This window comes from Carettochelys insculpta, chromosome 32, assembly GCF_033958435.1.
Source record: "Carettochelys insculpta isolate YL-2023 chromosome 32, ASM3395843v1, whole genome shotgun sequence".
NCBI lineage: Eukaryota > Metazoa > Chordata > Testudines > Carettochelyidae > Carettochelys > Carettochelys insculpta.
The window spans coordinates 1,829,897-1,852,384 of NC_134168.1; the positions used below are offsets into that span (position 1 = coordinate 1,829,897).

General features: G+C 65.6%; 1 protein-coding gene across 7 annotated transcripts; it reads right to left on the bottom strand.

Moving 5' to 3' along the window:
- Positions 1-9,951: 9,951 nt before the first annotated feature.
- Positions 9,952-14,494, bottom strand: LOC142004709 (epimerase family protein SDR39U1-like). Of its 7 annotated transcripts, none has more exons than XM_074982370.1 (6): positions 14,425-14,471; positions 13,321-13,382; positions 12,416-12,498; positions 11,691-11,812; positions 10,921-11,139; positions 9,952-10,523 (listed from the first exon to the last, which is right to left on the bottom strand). In XM_074982370.1, exons 1-6 carry the CDS (start codon positions 14,438-14,440, stop codon positions 10,108-10,110), a joined length of 918 nt encoding a protein of 305 aa, XP_074838471.1. In that variant the 5' UTR covers positions 14,441-14,471; the 3' UTR covers positions 9,952-10,107. The 7 variants fall into 7 exon arrangements, with proteins under 7 accessions (XP_074838471.1, XP_074838469.1, XP_074838467.1 ...); XM_074982368.1 differs by having other exon boundaries at positions 14,389-14,455; XM_074982366.1 differs by having other exon boundaries at positions 9,953-10,523; positions 13,276-13,382; positions 14,389-14,455.
- Positions 14,495-22,488: the final 7,994 nt, after the last annotated feature.

Here is a 22,488-nt window from a genome sequence, read left to right on the forward strand (position 1 = left end):
TGCCATTGGCCGCGCGGCTCAGTCGTCCCCGGGGTGGGGGGAGAGGGAGGCTTGAGGAGGAGCTCGCCCGCGCGGTGTCGGGACATTCGCCTCCAGTCCCGATAGTCGCGATTATTTTTGCGCCGGAGGGGGGGTTCCCGGCGGCCGTGTCCCGCCTGGGGGGGCGGAGTCCAGCCCCGTGCTACACCGACCTGCTGGGGGGCGGGGATAATCCGGACCCAGGTGTGGAGGGGCTAGTCCGGATTAAGGAATGAATCCGGATTAAGGCTGGGGTCTGTGGGGGTTCTGGTGGGCGGGGGGTGCTGGGGGGGCGGGGTGGAATGAATCTGGATTAAGGCTGGGGGCACCTGGGGGGTGCATCACCGGCTGCTTTTGGTGATCCCCCTTGCAAAGACTAACTTGGGGGCCCCCCTTGGGGCAGGGGGTGGGGCCGAGTTCCAGCTCTGCCCCCCTACACCTTTCCCCAGGCGGGGGCATAGCTACGCACGCTGGTGCAATGCTTCGGGGGCCTCTTGCTGCGCCCCGGTGACTGAGAAACTGAGGCAGGGCCCCAGGGAGAAAGGGGGATCTCTGGGCTCCACCCCCTGGGGCCCTGGCCATGGCACAGGCTCCTTTCAGTGGGGCTGGGTGTGCAGGACTGAGTTCTACCCCACAGCAGTGGGGCCCAGCCCCAGTCGCTGCAAATTCACCCCAGCGGGCAAAGAACCCGAGGGGCACATGGCCTGCAGCTGCCCCACGGCCCCTCTGAAATTCAGCCTCCAGACCCCCTGGTGGACAGCACCTAACTCCCCTGCAGGCGCCTCCGGTGGGGCGCCCGCGGCTGTGCCCTGGAGCAGCTCAGCTGGCAAAGCCCCTCGGGGGTTCGGGCCCCAGACTGGAGCAGCTGGTCCAGCCCCGCCACAGTTGTGGTCGGTGCCAAGTCAAACCTGTTCCAGACTTGGCCGCGTGTTACATCAGCACTTTTGTGGGCAAGACCTGTGCCCGAGCTCGTTAAGAACCCGTGCCGTTGGCAGGGCCTAGTTTCAGCTAAATCGGGCTAATTATGGGACTGTTTGTAAGTGATCAATCAGATCTGTTATCAGCTCTTTCAGGATCTTGCTCTGGATCAAGGTCAGGCTGATGGGCCTCTCATTACCATGGGCGTCCTCTTTACCCTTTGCTAAAATCGGCACACCCTTCGTTTTCTGCCAGACTCCCGAAACGTCGCCCGTCTTCCACGAGTTATTGAAAAGCAACAGGAATGGGTTGGCTGGCCCCTGAGGCAGCTCTTTTAAAACTCTTGGAAGCAAGTTGTCTAGACTGGCTGATTTAAAAATACCGGCCCCCCCCATGACCCCCCGAAGCAGATGCCTGCCTCCAAAGGAAGGCGTCGAGGGAATGCAAGAAATGTCGGGCTGGATGGGACTCTGGGAAGCCATTGAGTCCAGCCTGACAGTGGAGAGGAGGGAGGACAGAGGCTCAGGTCTCTCCCCCAGGCCAGATTAACTCTTCTGGGGATGGGGGGGTTCACTAGATTTTGAGCCCCCCCCAGACTCTGGGGGAGACCATAGATTAAGGGTGCAGGAGCTGGCTGGGGTGGCTCTGGGCAGGAGGGGTGCAGGAGCAGGCTGGGGGTGCAGGGGCTGGGTAGGGGGAGGAGGAGTGTGGGGATGCAGGAGGGGTTGGGGGTGTGGGTCTGGGTGGGAGGGGCACAAGAGGGGGCTGCATGTGGGTGCAGGCTCACTGCAGGGGCTGGGTAGAGGACACAGGGCCTGGGTGGGGTGGGTCTGGGCGGGAAGGGTACGATAGGGTCCTGGGTGGGGGTGCAGGAGGGAGCCAGGATGCAAGCTCTCTGCGGGGGGCATGTGGGTCTGGGGGGCAGGGGTGCAAGAGGAGGCTGGGTGGGAGAGCGGGAGGGGGCCGGGCCGCAGGCTGTCTGTGGGAGGGGGTGTCTGGGCGGAAGGGGGCTGGGTGGGTTTGCCAGTGGGGGCTGGGGCGCAGGCTCTCTGCTGGGGGGCCGGACGGTAGGTCACTGTCGGGCGATTCTCTGGCCAGCTCCCTGGGGCACAGGCGCCCCCCACCCAGCCACGGGGAGCAGCCCCCAGGCCCACGGGCCCGAGCCCGATCCGGCCAAGGGCTCCCCTCTGCCCCACTCCCTGCCCCGCAGCGCCCCCTCGTGCACCACTGGAGCCAGCCCCACCGGCCAGGGGAGAGCGCCCCTTGCTTGACCCCTGCCCCGCAGCGCCCCCACGTGTAGCAGGGCAGGAGCTGGGGCTCACGCCCCCTGGAGGTAGCGGGCCTGGTAGAGGCAGGCATTGAGCGCCAGGGGCGCCGTGCCGGAGCAGCCCAGCCCCGGGGGGCCACGATCAGCCCCCAGCAGGAGTTGGGCCTGGCCGCGCTACATGGCTCCTCCTGGGGCACCCACCGCCACCTGCAGCCCCTGCCAGCGAGGGAGAAGGGAAGGGAAACTGAGGCACGGGGTAGCCCAAGCTCCCGGGCAGGCACAGAGGTGGCGCCAAGGACTTTAGCCCATTGTGTGAATCTCACGGGGCAACAATGTGGGGGGGGCCTGGCTCCCAGCCCCCTAACTCTAACCACTGCACCCCACTGCCCTCCCAGAGCTGGGAGAGAACCCAGGAGTCCTGGCTCCCAGCCCCCCAACTCTAACCACTGCACCCACTGCCCACCCAGAGATGGGGAGAGAACCCAGGAGTCCTGGCTCCAAGCCCCCTGCTCTAACCACCAGCCCCCACTGCCCTCCCAGAGCTGGGAGACAACCCAGGAATCCTGGCCCTGGCCCCACCTGCCCCTCTGGAGGAGCTGCGAGGGGAGACGCTGGGACACCTGGGGGGCAGGGGTGTGGCTCTGGGGTGCACAGGGGCCGGGTAGGGGTGGGAGTTCTGCCCCCCTTAGCTGTACCCATTGCGTCTCTCCCCAGCCGGTGCCCCAGCACAGCCCAGCCCTGCCTTACCTGGGGCCTGGCTCCCTCTGGAGCACAGGGGCAGTGCCAATGCCCGAGCCTCCAGCCGGCCTGGCCCTTATATGCGCCCAGCTGGTGGGGCAGGCAGCAGGGGGGCGCCCAGCCCTGAACCCAGCTCAGTGGGGAGCCCAGAAACCTGGCACACTGGGGCAGGGTGGGTGGGGTGAGCGCATGGCTCCCACAGTGCCCCCCAGGGCATGACAGGGCCCTGATCTTGGCCGGGGTCTGGGCAGCTCCCGGCACGATGGCAACCAGCTGCCATGGCGGGGAACTGAAAATGCATCTCAGTGCCAGGAGAGCCATCCATGTGCAGTGTTACATGTGGCTGGTACCCAGCAGCTGCGCCCCAGAGCTGGCTGCATCTCTGTGCCAGGAGAGCTGCCCCATATGGTGGTATGTGTGGCTGCTATCCAGCGGCTGCGCCCCAGAGCTGGCTGCATCTCAGCGCCAGGAGAACCGTTCTCAGGTAGGGTTATGTGTGGCTGTTACCCAGCGGCTCTGCCCTAGAGCTGGCTGCACCTCAGCACCAGGAGAGCCCTTCTCAGGTGGCTTTATGTGTGGCTGTTATCCAGTGGCTGCACCCCAGAGCTGGCTGCACCTCAGAACCAAGAGAGCCATTCTCAGGTGGTGTTATGTGTGGCTGTTACCCAGTGGCTGCGCCCCAGAGTTGGCTGCACCTCAGCACCAGGAGAGCTGTTCTCAGGTGGGGTTATGTGTGGCTGGTACCCTGCGGCTCTGCCCCAGAGCTGGCTGCACCTCAGAACCAACAGAGTCATTCTCAGGTGGCGTTATGTATGCCTGTTAGCCAGCGGCTGCGCCCCAGAGCTGGCTGCACCTCAGCGCCAGGTGGGTTTAGCTGCAGGGGTCGGATCTTGCCGGCTCCGAGGCCCACACAACCCCCATGCAATGCCGTCTCTGGGGCAGCCCCACGGCAATGGCTGGGAACAATTTCCTGGGGCTGTGCGGCCCACGGCGCCGCTGCAGCTCAGCCCAGGTGTGGGGAGGCCCCAGCCGCTGCTCACTGGTGACTGCGGAAACCGCAAGTAGGGCCGAGCGTGTGGGGTTGGGCGGGGCAAGGCAAGGGGGCACCGCCTGCCACTTTAACCCCTCCATTCCCCGGACCCCACGGGGAAAGGGGCCTTGGGGGGGGCTGGCCCTAGACAGCCACCCCTGACCCACAGCCCCCTGCCCACCACCCCTAGAGAGCCACCCCTGACCCACAGCCCCTGCCCTGCAAGCCCTAGAGAGCCACTCCCGACGACAGCTCCTGCCCCACTGGTGCCCCCCACGCCTGACCCACAGCCCCCTGCCCACCACCCCTAGACAGCCACCTCTGACCCACAGCTCCCGCCCCACCAGTGTTCCCCACCCCTGACCTACAGCCCCTGCCCTGCAGGCACTAGAGAGCCACCCCTGACCCACAGCCCCCGCCCCACCAGTGTTCCCCATCCCAGACCCACAGCCCCTGCCCCACCAGTGTTCCCCACCAGTGGGGGCTGGTGGTTAGAGCAGGGGGCTGGGAGCCAGGACTCCTGGGTTCTCCCTGGCTCTGGGAGGGCAGTGGGGCTGGTGGTTAGAGCAGGGGGGCTGGGAGCGAGGACTCCTGGGTTCTCTCCCGGGCTCTGGGAGGGCAGTGGGGGCTGGTGGTTAGAGCAGGGGGGCTGGGAGCCAGGACTCCTGGGTTCTCTCCCCGGCTCTGCGAGGGCAGTGGGGGCTGGTGGTTAGAGCAGGGGGCCGGGAGCCAGGACTCCTGGGTTCTCCCCGGCTCTGCGAGGGCAGTGGGGGCTGGTGGTTAGAGCAGGGGGCCGGGAGCCAGGACTCCTGGGTTCTCCCTGGCTCTGGGGGGGCAGTGGGGGCTGGTGGTTAGAGCAGGGGGCCGGGAGCCAGGACTCCTGGGCTCTCCCCGGCTCTGGGGGGGCAGTGGGGGTTGGTGGTTAGAGCAGGGGGCCGGGAGCCAGGACTCCTGGGTTCTCCCCGGCTCTGGGAGGGCAGTGGGGGCTGGTGGTTAGAGCAGGGGGCCGGGAGCCAGGACTCCTGGGTTCTCTCCCGGGCTCTGGGAGGGCAGTGGGGGCTGGTGGTTAGAGCAGGGGGGCCGGGAGCCAGGACTCCTGGGTTCTCCCCGGCTCTGGGGGGGCAGTGGGGGCTGGTGGTTAGAGCAGGGGGCCGGGAGCCAGGACTCCTGGGTTCTCCCCGGCTCTGCGAGGGCAGTGGGGGCTGGTGGGTAGAGCAGGGGGCCGGGAGCCAGGACTCCTGGGTTCTCCCCGGCTCTGACTCCTGACACCCTGCCGAGCCTCCCGGTCCTCCCCCCAGCCCCTCCTCCAATCCTCTGCCCCCTTCCGGCCCTGCGCTGACCGAGCCCCGTGTGCCCGCAGCCCGGCCCGGGGTGCACGTGTCGCTGGGGCGGCGGAGTCGCGGCGGGCGGCGGCTGCTGCGCCTGGGGAGCGGCTCCCACCCGCCGCAGACCGAGGCGCGCCGGGAGCCGGGCGGCAGCGGGGTGCGCCCCCACGGGGACCCCACCTGCCAGCCGCGCCCCTGGCTGGAGCTCGCCCTCCGCCACGCCAGCCTGGGGGGCGCGTCCCGTGGGGTGAGGCCGCTTGGGGGGGGTGGGGGGTTCAGTCCTGTCTCGTTGGCAGAGCCCGAGGCCCGAACCCCCGCTGGACCCTCAGCGGCCTCGCCGCGCCGCCTGCCGCCCCCGGTTACTGCGGGCCGAGCCCCCCAAAGTCCCCCCAGCGCCCCACGGGGATGTCCCCTGCACCACAGCCCCCCAGTGCCCCCAGCCTTGCACCACAGCCCCCTAGTGCCCCCAGCCCCGCACCACAGCCCCTAGTGCCCCCTAATACTCCCAGCCCCGCACCACAGCGCCCCCTCGTGCCCCCAGCCTTGCACCACAGCACCCCCCAGAGCCCCCTAGTGCCTCCTAGCGCCCCGAGCCCCGTGCCACGGCCCCTAGTGCCCCCAATAGCCCCAGCCCCGCACCACAGCCCCCAGTGCCCCCAGCCTTGCACCACAGCCCCTAGTGCCCCCTCGTGCCCCCAGCCCCGCACCACAGCACCCCCACAGAGCCCCGAGCCCCGTGCCACGGCCCCTAGTGCCCCCAATAGCCCCAGCCCCGCACCACAGCCCCCAGTGCCCCCAGCCTTGCACCACAGCCCCTAGTGCCCCCTCGTGCCCCCAGCCCCGCACCACAGCACCCCCACAGAGCCCCGAGCCCCGTGCCACGGCCCCTAGTGCCCCCAATAGCCCCAGCCCCGCACCACAGCCCCCAGTGCCCCCAGCCTTGCACCACAGCCCCTAGTGCCCCCTCGTGCCCCCAGCCCTGCACCACAGCACCCCCACAGAGCCCCGAGCCCCGTGCCACGGCCCCTAGTGCCCCCAATAGCCCCAGCCCCGCACCACAGCCCCCAGTGCCCCCAGCCTTGCACCACAGCCCCTAGTGCCCCCTCGTGCCCCCAGCCCTGCACCACAGCACCCCCACAGAGCCCCGAGCCCCGTGCCACAGCCCCTAGTGCCCCCAATAGCCCCAGTCCCACATCACGGTGCCCCCAGCCCCACACAACAGCCCCTAGTGCCCCCAGCCCTGCACCACAGCCCCAAGTGCCCCCAAATAGCCCCAGCCTTTCACCACAGAGCCCCCTGGTGCCCACAGCCCCTACCAATCAACCAATCTGCACATCTACCAATATAATTTATGCCATCGTGTGCCAGCAATGCCCCTCTGCCATATACATCGGACAAACTGGACAGTCTCTACGGAAAAGAATAAGTGCACACAAATCAGACATCAGAAATGGCAATACACAAAAGCCCGTAGGAGAGCACTTCAATCCCCCGGGCCACACGGTAGCAGAGTTAAAAGTAGCTATCCTGCAGCAAAGAAATTTCAGGACCAGACTCCAGAGAGAAATTGCCGAGCTACAATTCATCTGCAAATTCGACGCCCTCAGCTCTGGCTTAAACAAAGGCTGCGAATGGCTGGCTCAATACAGAAGCAGCTTCCCCTCCCTTGGTGTTCACACCTCCAGATCAACTGCTGGTAGTAAACCTCACCCCTCCTGACTGAGCTAACCTTGTTATCCCCACCCTTGCTCTGGCTTATTCATACCCGGCCCTGCAGCTTTCCAAGACCAGCATCTGATGAAGTGAGTCTGTGCTCACGAAAGCTCATGCCCAAAACTTTTCTGTTAGTCTATAAGGTGCCACAGGACCCTTCATTGCTGTCACAGCCCCTAGTGCCCCCAGCCCCACACCACAGCCCCCAAGTGCCCCCAGCCCTGCACCACAGCCCCTAGTGCCCCAGCCTTGTAGCACAGCTCCCTAGTGCTCTCAGCCCTGCACCACAGCCCCAAGTGCACCAACCTACCCCACAGCACCCCCTGGTGCCCCCAGCCTTGTGCCACAGCGCCCCCTAGTGCTCCAGCCTTGTACCACAGTGCCCCCTTGTGCCCCAGCCCCGCACCACAGTCCCCCAGTGCCCCAGCCCTGCACCACAGTGCCCCTTAGTACCCCCTAGTGCTCCAGCCTTGTACCACAGTGCCCCCTTGTGCCCCAGCCCCGCACCACAGCCCCCAAGTGCCCCCAGCCCTGCACCACAGCCCCTAGTGCCCCAGCCTTGTAGCACAGCTCCCTAGTGCTCTCAGCCCTGCACCACAGCCCCAAGTGCACCAACCTACCCCACAGCACCCCCTGGTGCCCCCAGCCTTGTGCCACAGCACCCCCTAGTGCTCCAGCCTTGTACCACAGTGCCCCCTTGTGCCCCAGCCCCGCACCACAGTCCCCCAGTGCCCCAGCCCTGCACCACAGTGCCCCCTAGTGCCCCCAGCCCCGCACCACAGTGCCCCCTCGTGCCCCAGCCCTGCACCACAGTGCCCCTTAGTACCCCCTAGTGCCCCCAGCCCTGCACCACAGCCCCTAGTGCCCCAGCCTTGTAGCACAGCTCCCTAGTGCCCCAGCCCCACATCACAGCACCCCCTGGTGCCCCCAGCCCTGCACCATAGCCCCTAATGCCCCCTAGTGCCCCAGCCCTGCACCACAGCCCCCTAGTGCCCCAGCCCCGCACCACAGCACCCCCTGGTGCCCCCTGCCCCCGGGTGTCCGGCTGATGCTCGCCCGCTTGGTCCCCCGCAGGCTGCCCGGCGCGGCCGCACCGCCCAGCCCCGAGCCCCCGCCGCCCGCCGGGATGCGGCTGCCGCGGGAGAGCCCCCGGCTCCGTCTCACCCTTGAGCGCCCCAGTGCTTTGGGGGGTTACCCCGCCCGCCTCTGGCCTGTGTCCCCAGGGCTGTTGTGAGCTCACATACACGTGTAACCCTCGCCCAGCTTTTCACCCTGGTTTGCACCGGTGCTGCCTCCGGCTGTTCTGGGCCCCTGGCTTCAGGGGTGGGGCTGGTCCCAGGACACCTGGGTTCCCTTGGCCATCTAGGGCAGGGCTGGGGCCAGGATGCCTGGGTTCCCTTGGCCATCTAGGGCAGGGCTGGTCCCAGGATGCCTGGGTTCCCTTGGCCATCTAGGGCAGGGCTGGGGCCAGGATGCCTGGGTTCCCTTGGCCATTGGTGGCACAGCTGGGAACAGGGCACCTGGGCTCCCTTGGCCATGGGTGGCACGCCTGGGACCTGGACGCCTGGGTTCCCCTGACCGTCAGGGGTGGGGCTGGGCCCAGGACGCCTGGGTTCCCCCGGCCGTCGGGGGTGGGGCCGGGCCCAGGACGCCTGGGTTCCCCTGGCCGTCGGGGGTGGGGCCGGGCCCAGGACGCCTGGGTTCCCTTTCTGGTCGCGCGCATTCTCTCCCCCACTGGTGGGACTCACCCCTTGATCCTTCCCTGCTGCCCTCACCTTGCCAGCCCGGGCTCCAGACTCCCCATCTGCGACAGCAGGAAAGCAAGTGACGGCCTCAGCTCCCCCCGCCTCCCCCCGTGCCCTGAGAGGCACGACACCCAGCAGCCTGTCAGAGCGGCCTGTTGTGTATGAGTGTTAGTGGTGCCCCCCTGGGGAACTCTGGTTTGCGGGAGATGGGCCAGTGAACGCAGGCACCGGCTGCAGCTGTGCACGGGGAAACAGGCTGACATGCGTCCCAGCCAATGCCCCTCGCGGATGGCAGCAGGGGGGGCAGAGTTGCGGCCCTCCTCCAGTCACTGTCATAGCGCAGGGGCTGGGGGACAACCAACAAGAATCCCCTTAACGCCCAGGGGCACAGTCATGCACGTCAGGGAAAGTGGCAGCAATTGTGAGCCTGTCTGCAGCAACACCCCCCTTTGGGGCTGGGTGGACCACGTGTAAAGAGCAGGTTCCTGCTGGGCAGGGGGGACAGGAGGAGGTGGGATGAGAGCCAGACCAACGAGAATCCCCTTAACACCCAGGGGTGCAGTCATGCACGTCGCGGGAAGCTGCAGCAATTGCAAGCCTGTCTGCAGCAACACCGCCTTTTGGGGCTGGGTGGACCACATGTAAAGAGCAGGTTCCTGCTGGGCAGTGGGGACCAGCGGAGGTGGGACGTGAGCCAGACCAACAAGAATCCCCTTAATGCCCAGGGGCGCAGTCATGCACGTCGGGGGAAGCAGCAGCGACTGTGAGCCCATCTGCAGCAACACCCCGCTTTGGGGCTGGGTGGACCACATTTGAAGAGCAGGTTCCTGCTGGGAAGTGAGGACTGGCGGAGGTGGGGCGTGAGCCAGACCGCTCCCCAGAGCTGGATGCATTTTAACACTGGGGAGTAGAGTCAGATGTTTGGCCGCAGAGCAGTGCCAGCAGGACCACACGAGAGCAGGCTGTCATGCTCCCTCGGGAGTAACCTATCCCCCTGCAGACTCCCCCACAGCGCTAGGGGGCTCGTGGTGCTCCCCACAGCCCAGCCAGCCCCTCTCTGCCTATGGCTCAGCCCGTACAGCAGCCCCGGCGTTGGGCTTGGACCCTTGGGCTCCCTGCCCCACATGCGCAGTGCCCGCTTGGACACCTGGGTCCCTTTCCACGCTCCCTGATTGAGCCCCGGGGGCAGCCCCCACTTCCCCCAAACTCCAGCATCTGTCCCAGCAGCTGTTTATTGCAAACTGAACAAGGCTGTAAACTTGGAGGAAGCCAGGGAGGCCCAACAGAGGGAGCAGCCGAGTTCACCCAGTGACCGGCGGGAGGGGTGACCCCAGGCGCAGGGCCCAGCCCCTCTCAGGACAGGGCGTCCCGCAGGGCGGCGGGCAGCTCGGGGAACTGGAAGCGGTAGCCACTCTCCAGGGTGCGCCGGGGCTCCACCCGCTGCCCCTCCAGCACCAGCACGGCGCGCTCGGGCCCCAAGACGCCCCGCACGGTCCAGGCGGGCAGCGGCAGCCAGGCCGGGCGCCCCAGGGCCACACCCAGCGCCCGGGCGAAGTCGGCGTTGCAGGTGGCAGGCGAGGCCGGGGAGACGCCGTTGAGGACCCCGTGGACACCCTCCGTCTCCAGGGCGTGGCACAGCAGGCCAGCCGCGTCGCGGGCGTGGATCCAGGGGAAAGGCTGCAGGCCGGTGCCCACGGGGCCGCCCAGGCCTAGCCAGAAAGGCCACAGCAGCTGGGAGAGCAGCCCGCCGGCCCGGCCCAGCACCACGCCTGCCGGGAGAGCAGAGTCAGAGACACGCCCCGTAACCCATACCCCAGCCTTACGCCTGCCGGGAGAGCAGAGTCAGAGACACGCCCCCGTACCCCGTACCCCAGCCCCACGCCTGCCGGGAGAGCAGAGTCAGAGAGACGCCCCTGTACCCCGTACCCCAGCCCCACGCCTGCCGGGAGAGCAGAGTCAGAGAGACGCCCCTGTACCCCGTACCCCAGCCCCACGCCTGCCGGGAGAGCAGAGTCAGAAACACACCCCCTCATACCTGATACCACTGCCCCTGAGCCAGCCAGTCCTGCCCTGGGGCCGGGGTAGCTGGCGCCCCTAGAGGGGACAGGCCCTTCCCCATTTCCTGCCCCACAGCCAGTCCTTCCCTGGGCGGGTGCCCCGACGCACCAGATCTCACCACCACCTGGCGGGTGCGGTCCCCAGGGATTTTGGCCGCTGCCTCCCAGGCGGTCACCAGGCGTGAGAAGAAGTCGAAGTCGCCGCCGGGACTCTCCTCGGTGTACTTGGCCGTGGGGCTGGGCCGATAATACCCTGCCAAGAGTGAAGTGCCACCCAGATATCCCTCCGCCCCGCAGGCACCGCGCCAACGAGGGACTACTTTTCCTCCTGGTGGCGGAAGCACATCGACCCTATCAGGTGGCTGGGCTCCATTCCCTCCCCAGGCACGTCTTCCCGCCCCGGTGGCGAAAGGATACAGCACCCCAAGGGACCCCATTTCGCCAGGGACTATTTGTCCACGTCATGGCCCAATGGCGGAAGAACACCAGTGTCACCAGCCGGTGCTCTGTGCCCATTAGGCTGTGCTTGGTCTTGTGCTCTTGGGCAGGGAGGGACTAGCGGTGCAGCAGGGGAAGGACACAGTTTATGAACCGTGTGCGCCACCCAGGGCCTACTTTTTCCAAGGTCCGTGCTGTGGCAGAAGTACGTTCCTTCCACAACATGCAGTGAGCCTCCCTCTCACCCACAGGGACTCTTTTCTCTCCGGGGCGGAAGCACACCAGTGCACGAGGAGGCTGGGACGGGGACTATTTTCTCTCCGGGGTGGAAGAACACAGTGATTTTATGGGCAGCTGTGAGGCTGCACCCTGCCCAGGAACTATTTCCCCCGCTGGAGGGATACCCCAGGACGGCACAAGGTGGCCATGCGCAGTAAATACCTACGCCCGTGACGACGACCCAGGCGCGGGGCGGCCGATCAGCCTCGGCTATAGCCTTGGCCAAGGCCTTGGTGGTCTCCACCCGGCTGGCGACCACTTCCCGGCGGAAGGAGTCATCCCACCTGCAGGAGAGGCAGCACAGAGGAGTCAGACCCAGCCACCCTCCAGGTCTCCTCTACCTGACTCCACCCACCCAGCCGCTATTTATATCCAGCTGCGCATCCCACTAAGCCTTCCCCCGGAAACAAGGGCCTGGCGGGAGAAAGATTCCTAGCGGGAGTCTCATATCCCAGCCTGACCATGGGGCTGCGTAACACAAATCCCCGTCCCCACCCCACAGCTATGGGAAGCAGGATCCTCCCCCCACCCCACAGTGCCCTGCCAGAGTGGGGAAACCCCCCCAATCCCAGGGACAGTTGGGAGTATCTATGGGGTGCCGGGATACAGCCAGGGGGCTGCCCCAGGGAGGTGTGATGGGGCTGGTAGCATCTGCACCTCTCGGGGCTGGGCTTGGGAAACCCCATTTGTACCCCACAAGTGTGCTTTCCTGAGCCTCCCCCTGGAAACGAGACCCCCCCCAAAGAAAGGCTCCTAGTGACGTTTATGTCTCAACCCCCAGGTGGGAGACCCCGTCCCGGTCCCACCCCGGCTGCCTCATGGGAAGGACAGAGGACCAGGGAGGGACTGAGTCACCCCCTGGAGGGACCCCCCCAGGATGGTCCCACCTGCGAAAGGGGTTGAGGACGTTCTCCCCGGCCACGTTCAGCACAGCCTCGCAGGGGGGCAGGCCGCAGCGGGCCAGCTCGTCCTGGGGAGAGAGGAGCGACGTGGGGCCCCCCGAGCTGTGCCATCCCAGGCCCCCCCAGCCGGTCGCTCCCGGTCCCCGTACGGCTGGGCGGGGGGCGCGTGGCCGAGAGACGGTCTCCCCGCTTGGGCAGCCAGCCGGGCGCGGAAGTGCCCCCTTCGCTCGGGTCCCCTTCGTGCCCCCCCGGGCCGGGTAACCCCCCGAACGGGCACTGGGGCGGCTGGACCCGTTCACACTGCTCGTGTGCGTGGGAATTAGACACCGGCTCTGCCCCTCCTCCGGGACCCCCTTAGGGCGTCGGAGTGCAGCCGGGTGAGCCGGGCTCACCAGGGGCGCCAGCCGAGGAGGTTGGCGGAGAGGTGCTGGCCGAGTACGGCAGAGCGCCCGGGCCGGTGACCCTCCGTCGCCTCCGGAGGTGACCCACCCCCTAGGACCAGCCGGCCCTCGCTGCCGGCGCTCAGCCCCGGCCGCGCCACGTGGGTGACCGGGCGCAGCCGCGAGAAAACCCGGCAGCTGGCAAAGAGCCACGTGGAGCTGGCTGCCCCCTGCCCGGGGGAGTGAGGGGTGGCGGGGGGGGGTCACAGGGGGGCCGGGGGCTCCTGGCTTGCGGGGGGGGGCCGGAGTGAGGCGGGGACAAGCGCCCGGCTGCGGGAGAGCGGAGGGGCTCGGGGGCCGGGGCTGGCGGGTGGGTGGCTGGGCTGGCACTGCAGGGACCAGGCGGCTGGGAAGCGGCTGGCGCCTCGAAGCATCAGCCCGGCCACGGGAACCCCGGCCACCTACCCAGCTGATCCGGCCGGGCCCCGGGCGCCGCGACAGGTGGGTCACCTCGTGCCCCCGGCTCCGCAGCAGCTGGGTCACGGCGCCGCCCACGAAGCCGGTCCCGCCGCCTGCGGCAAAGCAGCGCTGAGCCGAGGGGTCCTGGACTGCGACCCCCGGAGCCCCGGCTCTGCCCCCCGCCCAGCGCCCCAGGCCCCGCCCCCAGAACCTCCCAGCCCGGCTCTGCTCCCCGCCCCGCCCCCAGCGCCCCCCCAGCCCGGCACTGCCCCCCCCGCCCCCCCAGCCCGGCTCTGCTCCCCGCCCCGCCCCCAGCGCCCCAGGCCCCGCCCCCAGAACCCCCCCAGCCCGGCTGTGCTCCCCGCCCCGCCCCCAGAACCCCCCCAGCCCGGCACTGCCCCCCCCGCCCCCCCAGCCCGGCTCTGCTCCCCGCCCCGCCCCCAGCGCCCCAGGCCCCGCCCCCAGAACCCCCCCAGCCCGGCTCTGCTCCCCGCCCCGCCCCCAGAACCCCCCCAGCCCGGCACTGCCCCCCCCGCCCCCCCAGCCCAGCTCTGCTCCCCGCCCCGCCCCCAGCGCCCCAGGCCCCGCCCCCAGAACCCCCCCAGCCCGGCACTGCCCCCTCCCGCCCCCAGCGCCCCAGGCCCCGCCCCCAGAACCCCCCCAGCCCGGCTCTGCCCCCCCCGCCCCCAGCGCCCCCCCAGCCCGGCTCTGCTCCCCGCCCCGCCCCCAGAACCCCCCCAGCCCGGCTCTGCTCCCCGCCCCGCCCCCAGCGCCCCCCCAGCCCAGCTCTGCTCCCCGCCCCGCCCCCAGCGCCCCAGGCCCCGCCCCCAGAACCCCCCCAGCCCGGCTCTGCTCCCCGCCCCGCCCCCAGCGCCCCAGGCCCCGCCCCCAGAACCCCCCCAGCCCGGCACTGCCCCCCCCGCCCCCCCAGCCCGGCTCTGCTCCCCGCCCCGCCCCCAGCGCCCCAGGCCCCACCCCCAGAACCCCCCAGCCCGGCTCTGCTCCCCGCCCCGCCCCGCCCCCAGCGCCCGAGGCCCCGCCCCCAGAACCCCCCCAGCCCGGCTCTGCTCCCCGCCCCGCCCCGCCCCGCCCCCAGCGCCCCAGGCCCCGCCCCCGTACCTGGCCCCGCCCCCGTACCCCTGGCTCCGCACTCACCCACCAGCACCCGCATAGCCGGGCCTGGCGCATGCGCTGGGTGTGCGGGGTGGGGGGGGTGCGAGCCCGGATGCGCATGCGCAGGGCTCTGGGCCGGGCAGGGAGGGGGGCCCCCAGGAGCGCGGCGGGATTTAAAGGGACCGCGTCCCCATTCCGGGTTAACCCCTTGGCGGCCAGGCGCAGCCCCCGGGACCGGGCGCGGGGGGCGGCGCAGGTGGCTGGTGGGCGGGTTACAGACGGTTCCCCTCTCAGCGCCCGCATCGGGCCTGGCGGAGCCCCCCGGGGGCTAAATTCCGCTCTGCCCCCCACCCCCGCAGGGCGAGACCCCCAACGCCCCCCAGGCTCCCCAGGGGTGCGGGGTGCGTGGATGTCAGTCCCGGGCAGTGCGGCCTAGTGGTCAGGACACCTGGGTTCCCATCCCGGCCCGGCTGCTGGCCAGCCGGGGTCCAGTGAGTTGCCTGCTGCGTGCCTCAGTTTCCCCATGCGGCGCGGGGGAGCGGCTCTGAGCTGCGCGCCGGGGGCCGGTCTGAGCCGGGGCCGCTGGTTCCAAGCACATTCTCGCCCTAAGCCTTGTTGGAATTGTCTTTTCCCCAAGTTCAGCCGCCTCCGAGCCCGGGTCCGATCCTTCCCCGGCCCCGTTCCCCCTGAGCTGTCCCCGGCAGGCGCCTTAGGAGGCAAGGGGAAGTGCCCTCGCACTCCGGGACCCCCGGGAGGAGCCGGTCAGGGGTCGCCATTGGCCCAGGGGAGCCGGAGCCAGGCCAGGAAACCTCAGGCCGTGCTCAGCGCGGATGGGAGCAAGGCCCCCGCACCCACATCCTCCCATGGCCAGACGGGGGACCCCGTGGGAGAGGGCAGCTACTGGCCCCCCACATCCACTCACAGCTGCCTCCGGCCGAGTGGAGCCCCTCCACAAGGTGCTGCCTGGGGGGCCCTAGCCACACACGGTGGGGGGTTCTCCGGAGGACCCACTGAGATGCTGGCCCAAGAGCGCATGGAGCTGAACTGGCCGGCAGCCGACCCAGGCCGCAGCCGACTCTGGAATCATTCACTGGCCCGCACCGGGGGCGCAGGCGTCTGTCGGCCTCCCAGGGTCAAAAGTCCAGAGCCGCCCCCAGAATCTCAGAGGGGCCCCAGCACCAGCACTGGGGTCTGCGCCCGGCAGGGGGGGCCTGTGTGATGGGGTTCAGGGGTCCCCCTGCACTGCACCCCGTCCGCTGGCAGGAGAGACTCTCACTCAGCAGGTACAACAGCAGGTTTATTAGGCAACAGATGTCCAGTTTCTCACAGAAGCAACAGCATAGCAGCCAGAGACAGTCCTTCCAACCTGTCCTGGGGGGAAGACCCCGAGGGGTGCCCCTCTGGGGTGTAGCTTCCCCCTCCTCAGGCTGGCTGCCTTCCAGCTCTCCCTTTTCCTAGCCTCTAACTGCCGCCCCCGATTCAAAACCCAGCTCGGCTCCTCCCTCCTCTTTGTTCAGGGCAGAGGTGTCACCTGCCAGTTGTAGCCCCAGGGTCATCCTTAGCCACTGGGAGCTGCTGCTTGCCTCAGACAACCAGCCTGACTCACACATGCACTCACTCCCCCCACTCCATCACATCTCTCCCCGCTTCCAGACCGCACTGAGCGGGGTCACTCAGCCAGTGACCTGGGGAAGTTCGGGGCCCTCCCTGCGTGACAGGGCATCGGCTATGGTGTTGTTGTTCCCCTTCACATGGACCACCTCCATGTCGTAGTCCTGCAGGAGCAGACTCCACCGCAGGAGCTTGGCGTTGGCCCCTTTCATGTGATGCAGCCAGGTCAGGGGTGAGTGATCGGTGTACACGGTGAAACGCCGTCCAAACAGGTACGGCTGCAGCTTCCCCAGCGCCCACACCATGGCCAGACATTCCTTCTCTATGGCCGCGTAGTTCTGCTCCCGGGGCAGCAGCTTCTTACTCAGGTACACAATGGGGTGTTTCTCCCCTTTGTCAGTCACCTGCATTAGCACCGCCCCCAGCCCCACGTCCGAGGCATCGGTGAACACCAGGAAGGGCTTGTTGAAGTCTGGATTTGCCAGCACTGGGGCCCTGACCAGAGCCTCCTTCAGCGCGCAGAGGGCCTCTTGGCACTGCTCGGTCCAGACCACCTTGTCATGCTTTCCCTTTTTACACAGCTCTGTGAGGGGGGCTGCGATGGAGCTAAAGTGGGGCACAAACCTCCGGTAGTACCCCGCCATCCCAATGAAGGCCTGGACCTGCTTCTTAGTCTGGGGTGTTGGCCAATCTCTGACAGCCTCCACTTTAGCTGGCTCTGGCTTGAAGCAGCCGCTGCCCACCTTGTGGCCCAGGTAGGTCACCTCAGCCATTCCCACCTTGCACTTCCCTGCCTTGATAGTCAGACCGGCCTTCTGGAGTCGGTCCAGCACCTGCTTGACCTGGGACACATGGTCCTCCCACGTCTGGCTGAAGATGCAAATGTCGTCCATGTAAGCCAGGGCAAAGCTCTCCATCCCTTTCAGTAGCTGGTCCACCAGACGCTGGAAGGTAGCGGGTGCCCCCTTGAGGCCAAAGGGCAGGACCAGGAACTCGTAGAGCCCCACAGGAATGATGAAAGCCGACTTCAGCCGGGCATCTTGGTCTAATGGCACTTGCCAGTACCCCTTGGTGAGGTCTATGGTGATGAGGTAACGGGCTCCCCCTAGCTTGTCTAAAAGGTCATCAGGCCTGGGCATGGGGTAGTCGTCCGATACAGTGATGGCGTTAAGCTTGCGATAGTCCACACAAAACCGAACAGACCCATCTTTTTTAGGGACTAACACCACGGGAGAGGCCCAGGGGCTGGAGGAGGGTTGGATCACCCCCAGAGCCAGCATGTCTTCAACCTCCCGCTCTATGTCCTGAGCCGTCTTCCCTATGGCTCTGAATGGCACACACTTGATAGGGGCATGGGTGCCTGTCTCTATTCGGTGGACAGCCAGGTCAGTGCGTCCGGGTCTGTCCGAGAACAGCTGTTGATGCGAATGCAGCACCTCCTTGATCTCCGTCTGCTGGGCAGGGGTCAGCTGGTCTGAGAGGGGAATAGACTCCAGCAAGGAGCCGGCTCCAGTCCTCGTGAGTAAATCCACCAAGGGATCATCCCCCTGCCCCTCCCAGTGTCTGCACACGGCCAGCACCAAGTTCTCTCTGTCCCAGTAAGGTTTCATCATGTTCACATGATAGACCCGGTGGCTGTGGGCCCGGTTCGACAGTTCCACCACATAATTCACGTCATTTAGCTGTTTGACGACCCTGAAGGGCCCATCCCAGGCCGCTTGCAGCTTGTTCCGCCGCACAGGTATAAGGACCATCACTTGATCCCCGGTGGCATAGGCTCGGGCCCTGGCGTTACGGTCATACCACACCTTTTGCTTCCTTTGGGCCATGGAGAGGTTCTCCCTGGCCAGGCCCATGAGCTCGGTGAGTTTTTCCCAGAAGGTCAGTACATACTGTACCACTGACTCCCCTTCAGGAGAGGCCGTCCCCTCCCACTCTTCTCTGAGGAAGTCCAAGGGTCCCCGTACCCTCCTTCCATACAGCAGCTCAAACGGGGAGAACCCCGTGGATTCCTGGGGCACCTCCCTGTATGCAAACAGCAGGTGGGGTAAGTACTTGTCCCAGTCATGGGGGTATTGATTCATGAAGGTTCTCAGCATCTGCTTCACAGTCCCATTGAACCTCTCCACCAGCCCATTGGTCTGCGGGTGGTAGGCTGTGGCCCAGGTGTGCCGGAGCCCACACTTGTCCCACAAGCTTTGCAGTAGGGCCGACATGAAGTTGGAACCCTGATCTGTGAGGACCTCCTTGGGGAACCCCACTCTGCTGAAAATGGACAGCAGTGCATCAGCCACGGTGTCAGCGTCGATAGAGGTCAAGGCCACTGCTTCTGGGTATCGCGTGGCAAAATCTACCACCACCAAAATATATTTCTTCCCCGAACGCGTTGCCTTACTGCAGGGTCCCACTATGTCTATAGCCACTTTCTGGAAAGGCTCCTCTATGATGGGCAGTGGCCTCAAGGCAGCTTTCCCCTTGTCCCGGCTCTTCCCCACCCTCTGGCAGGGATCGCAGGACAGGCAACACAGACGGACAGCTGCAAAGATCCCTGGCCAGAAAAAGTTCTGTAACAACCTTCTCCTGGTGCGGTGGATCCCCTGGTGTCCTGCGAGCGGGACATCATGGGCTAGGTACAGCAGCCTGCGCCGGTACTTTTGGGGAACCACCAGTTGCCTCTGGATCTTCCATGGCTCCGCTTTGCGTCTGGGAGCCCATTCCCGGTACAGGAATCCCTTTTCCCACAGGAATCTCTCCTTGCAGCCCTCCCCCAGCTGTGGAGCTGGGCTGAGACTGGCCAGTTCCCTCAGCTTCTGCAAGGAGGGGTCTCTCTGCTGCTCTGCCTGGAATTCTTCCGCTCGGGCAGGAGCGGAGGCTACTTCCCCATCCCTGCCTGGCTCCAGCACTCCTGGCCTGTGAGATCTGGTTTTTGGGGGCCCCCTTTCTCTCAGGGTTGGCCCCTGTGGCTCCTGTGACTTTGGCTGGGCCTGTACCCCTGAATCTGGGGAGCGCACCCCTCGTTTTCTTTGGCTACGGGTCAGGACCAGGGCACGAGGGCGTTCACCTTGCCAGTTCTCCAGGTCAGCCCCCATCAGTACATCCGCCGGCAAATGGCTGTGCACGCCCACTTCCTTGGGGCCTTCCTTCCTCCCCCATTTCAGGTGCACCCTCGCCATGGGCACCTTGAAAGGGGTGCCGTCAATTCCTGTTATCGTCAGGTGGGAATCGGGTATCATGCAGCCCGGTGCCACCACCCCGGGTCGGGCCAGCGTCACGTCAGCGCCTGTGTCCCAGAACCCCGTGACCTTTTTCCCATCTACCTCGAGGTGTTTGAGACACTTGCTCCACAGAGGTAGCGCTGCCCCCACTCTGTAAACTGGCCTCTGAGCATTTGGTCCCCCTGAGGAGCTGGTCTGTGGGGCGGATTCGGCCCAAGCCGAGTGCCCATTGTCAGCACCACCCGCCTTGGCCGCCAGCCCCTCTGACTTCTGGGACCCCACCCAGTTGACTCCATGACCCCCCGGCCTGCTCAACCTGTCTGGGAGCCTGGGGCACTGGGCTGCTCTATGCCCCTTTCGTCCACAGCGGTAACAGCCTGGGTCTTGTTGTGTCCCTCGGGCCGGCTGCTTTGTCTGGGTTCTGTTTGGCTCTCTGGGGGGTGGGTGGCTGGCCCCTCTTTCCTGGGCTTGCCCAAGAGGTGGTCCCCTCTGTCGTACAGTTAGGGACCGGTCTCTCTGAGATTCTCGGTTTCTCCAGGACTCCCTCTCTCTCCGAGACTCCCTCTCTCTCTGAGACTCCCTCTCTTTGTGGGGCTCACTTTCAAACCTGGCCCGGCTGTTTGTGAAGTCATCTGCCAGTTTCCCTGCATCATGTGAGTCCCCCGGCTTCCGGTCCACGAGCCACACCCTCAGGTCAGGTGCGCACATCTCGTAGAATCGCTCCACGACTGCCAGCTCGATCAGGTCCTCTACGGACTGGACTCCCATTCCGAATGCCCACTTCTGGTAGTATTGCTTCAGGCGGGCGGTTGTATCTACGTGGGTTTCCTCTGGCCTCTTCTGCGCCTCCTGGAACTTCTTCTTGTACATCTCCGGAGTCAGCCCGAACTTATGCAGCAGGGCCTGTTTGAACCGTTCATAGTCCCCAGGCTGCAGCCCCACCAGCTGGCTGAGCACCGCTGCGCCCTTCCGGCCCAGCAAGGGGGTGAGGTGCCGGAGCCACTCATCTGGGGGAACCTCATGCAACTCACAGGCTCGCTCGAAGGCGGTAAGGAACTCGTCCATGTCCCCTGTGTCCTGACACTGGGCCAGCACACGCGTCTCCAAGTGACTGGCCACCCCGAGCCGTCTGGCCCTCTCCCCGCTTACCGCAGCTGGGGCCTCTTGGCGTCTCGCCTCTGCCATGGTTCGCTCATGCTCCCGCTCTCGCTCTCTCTCCTTCCGTTCTCGTTCTTTCTCCTCCCGCTGTGTCTCTTGTAGCTGGCGCTCGTGCTCACGCTCTCTTTCCCGTTCCTGGCGCTCGTGCTCACGCTCTCTTTCCCATTCCTGGCGCTCACGCTCTCTTTCCCGTTCCTGGTGCTCCAGTTCCTTTAATTTCACCTCGAGTTCCAGCCGTTGCAGCTCTGCGGTGGGGGACTCTGCCCGCGATGGACCACCGCTAGCTGAGCGCGACCTGGCGGGCACCGCGTCTGTCTGACGGCGTCGAGCCCCCGCTCCTGTCGGAGAATCCGAAATGCTTCCCGAGGCTGACCGGCCACTTTCTGCCGGGACAGGCTCTGCCCCCCTGGATCGGTCATTCTCTTCCAGCTGTGCAATCAGCTGGGCCTTGGTCGCCTTCCCCACGGTCAGGCCCCTCTCTCTGCACAGCCCCGCTAGCTCTGCCTTCAGGAGTCGGGTATAATCCATCTCCCCGCTATCTCCCGGGGTATCCACTCACCAGCAGCAGCTGCAGGAATGGCTCTGTTCCCCCTCTGACTCTTGTGAGACTCCTTCCTTCTCTGGTGCTCAGTCAGCCACTGCTGGGAGCTCATCCGTGGGTGCAGTGCATCCCACTTCTGACACCAGTGTGATGGGGTTCAGGGGTCCCCCTGCACTGCACCCCGCCCGCTGGCAGGAGAGACTCTCACTCAGCAGGCACAACAGCAGGTTTATTAGGCAACAGATGTCCAGTTTCTCACAGAAGCAACAGCATAGCCGCCAGAGACAGTCCTTCCAACCCGTCCTGGGGGGAAGACCCCGAGGGGTGCCCCTCTGGGGTGTAGCTTTCCCCCTCCTCAGGCTGCCTGCCTTCCAGCTCTCCCTTTTCCTCGCCTCTAACTGCCGCCCCCGATTCAAAACCCAGCTCAGCTCCTCCCTGCTCTTTGTTCAGGCAGAGGTGTTATCTGCCAGTTGTAGCCCCAGGGTCATCCTTAGCCACTGGGAGCTGCTGCTTGCCTCGGACATCCAGCCTGACTCACACATGCACCCCCCCCACTCCAATTACACGTACTACATGATGGGGTCAAATTTAGCTACGACAGATCAGGAAAGGGATCTTGGAGTTATAGTGGATAGTTCTCTGAAGACATCCATGCAGTGTGCAGCGGCAGTTAGTAAGGCAAATAGGATGTTAGGAATTATTAAAAAAGGGATAGAGAATAAGACAAAAGATATCATACTTCCCCTATATAAAACTATGGTACGCCCACATCTCGAGTACTGCGTGCAGATGTGGTGTCCTCACCTCAAAAAAGATATATTGGCATTAGAAAAGGTTCAGAAAAGGGCAACTAAGATGATTAGGGGCTTGGAACGGGTCCCATATGGGGAGAGGCTAGAGAGACTGGGACTTTTCAGTTTGGAAAAGAGGCGATTGAGGGGCGATATGATAGAGGTATATAAAATCATGAATGGTGTGGAGAAAGTGAATATAGAAAAATTATTTACCTTTTCCCATAATGCAAGAACTAGGGGACACCAAATGAAATTGATGGGTAGTAGGTTCAAAACTAATAAAAGGAAATTTTTCTTCACACAGCGCACAGTCAACCTGTGGAACTCCTTGCCCGAGGAGGCTGTGAAGGCCAGGACTCTATTAGGGTTTAAAAAAGAGCTTGATAAATTTTTGCAGGTTAGGTCCATAAATGGCTATTAGCCAGGGATAAAGTATGGTGCCCCCAGCCTTCAGTACAAGGGCAGGAGATGGATGGCAGGAGATAAATCACTTGATCATTGTCTTCTGTTCTCCTTCTCTGGGGCACCTGGCATTGGCCACCGTCGGCAGATGGGATGCTGGGCTGGATGGACCTTTGGTCTGACCCAGTATGGCCATTCTTATGAATGCTCCTTGAGTGCCTTGATCATCCAGTGGCCCCTCTCTGCCTCACTCTTCCTTTCACCTGGTCGTTCGGCTCTTGTCTGGTTTTCGTTGTGCGCTTTTCAACTTGGGGTACATACGTAAGTCGAGTCTCTGTGATCAGGTCTGCGAAAAGTTTCTGTGCAGCTCACAGGGATTTTACTC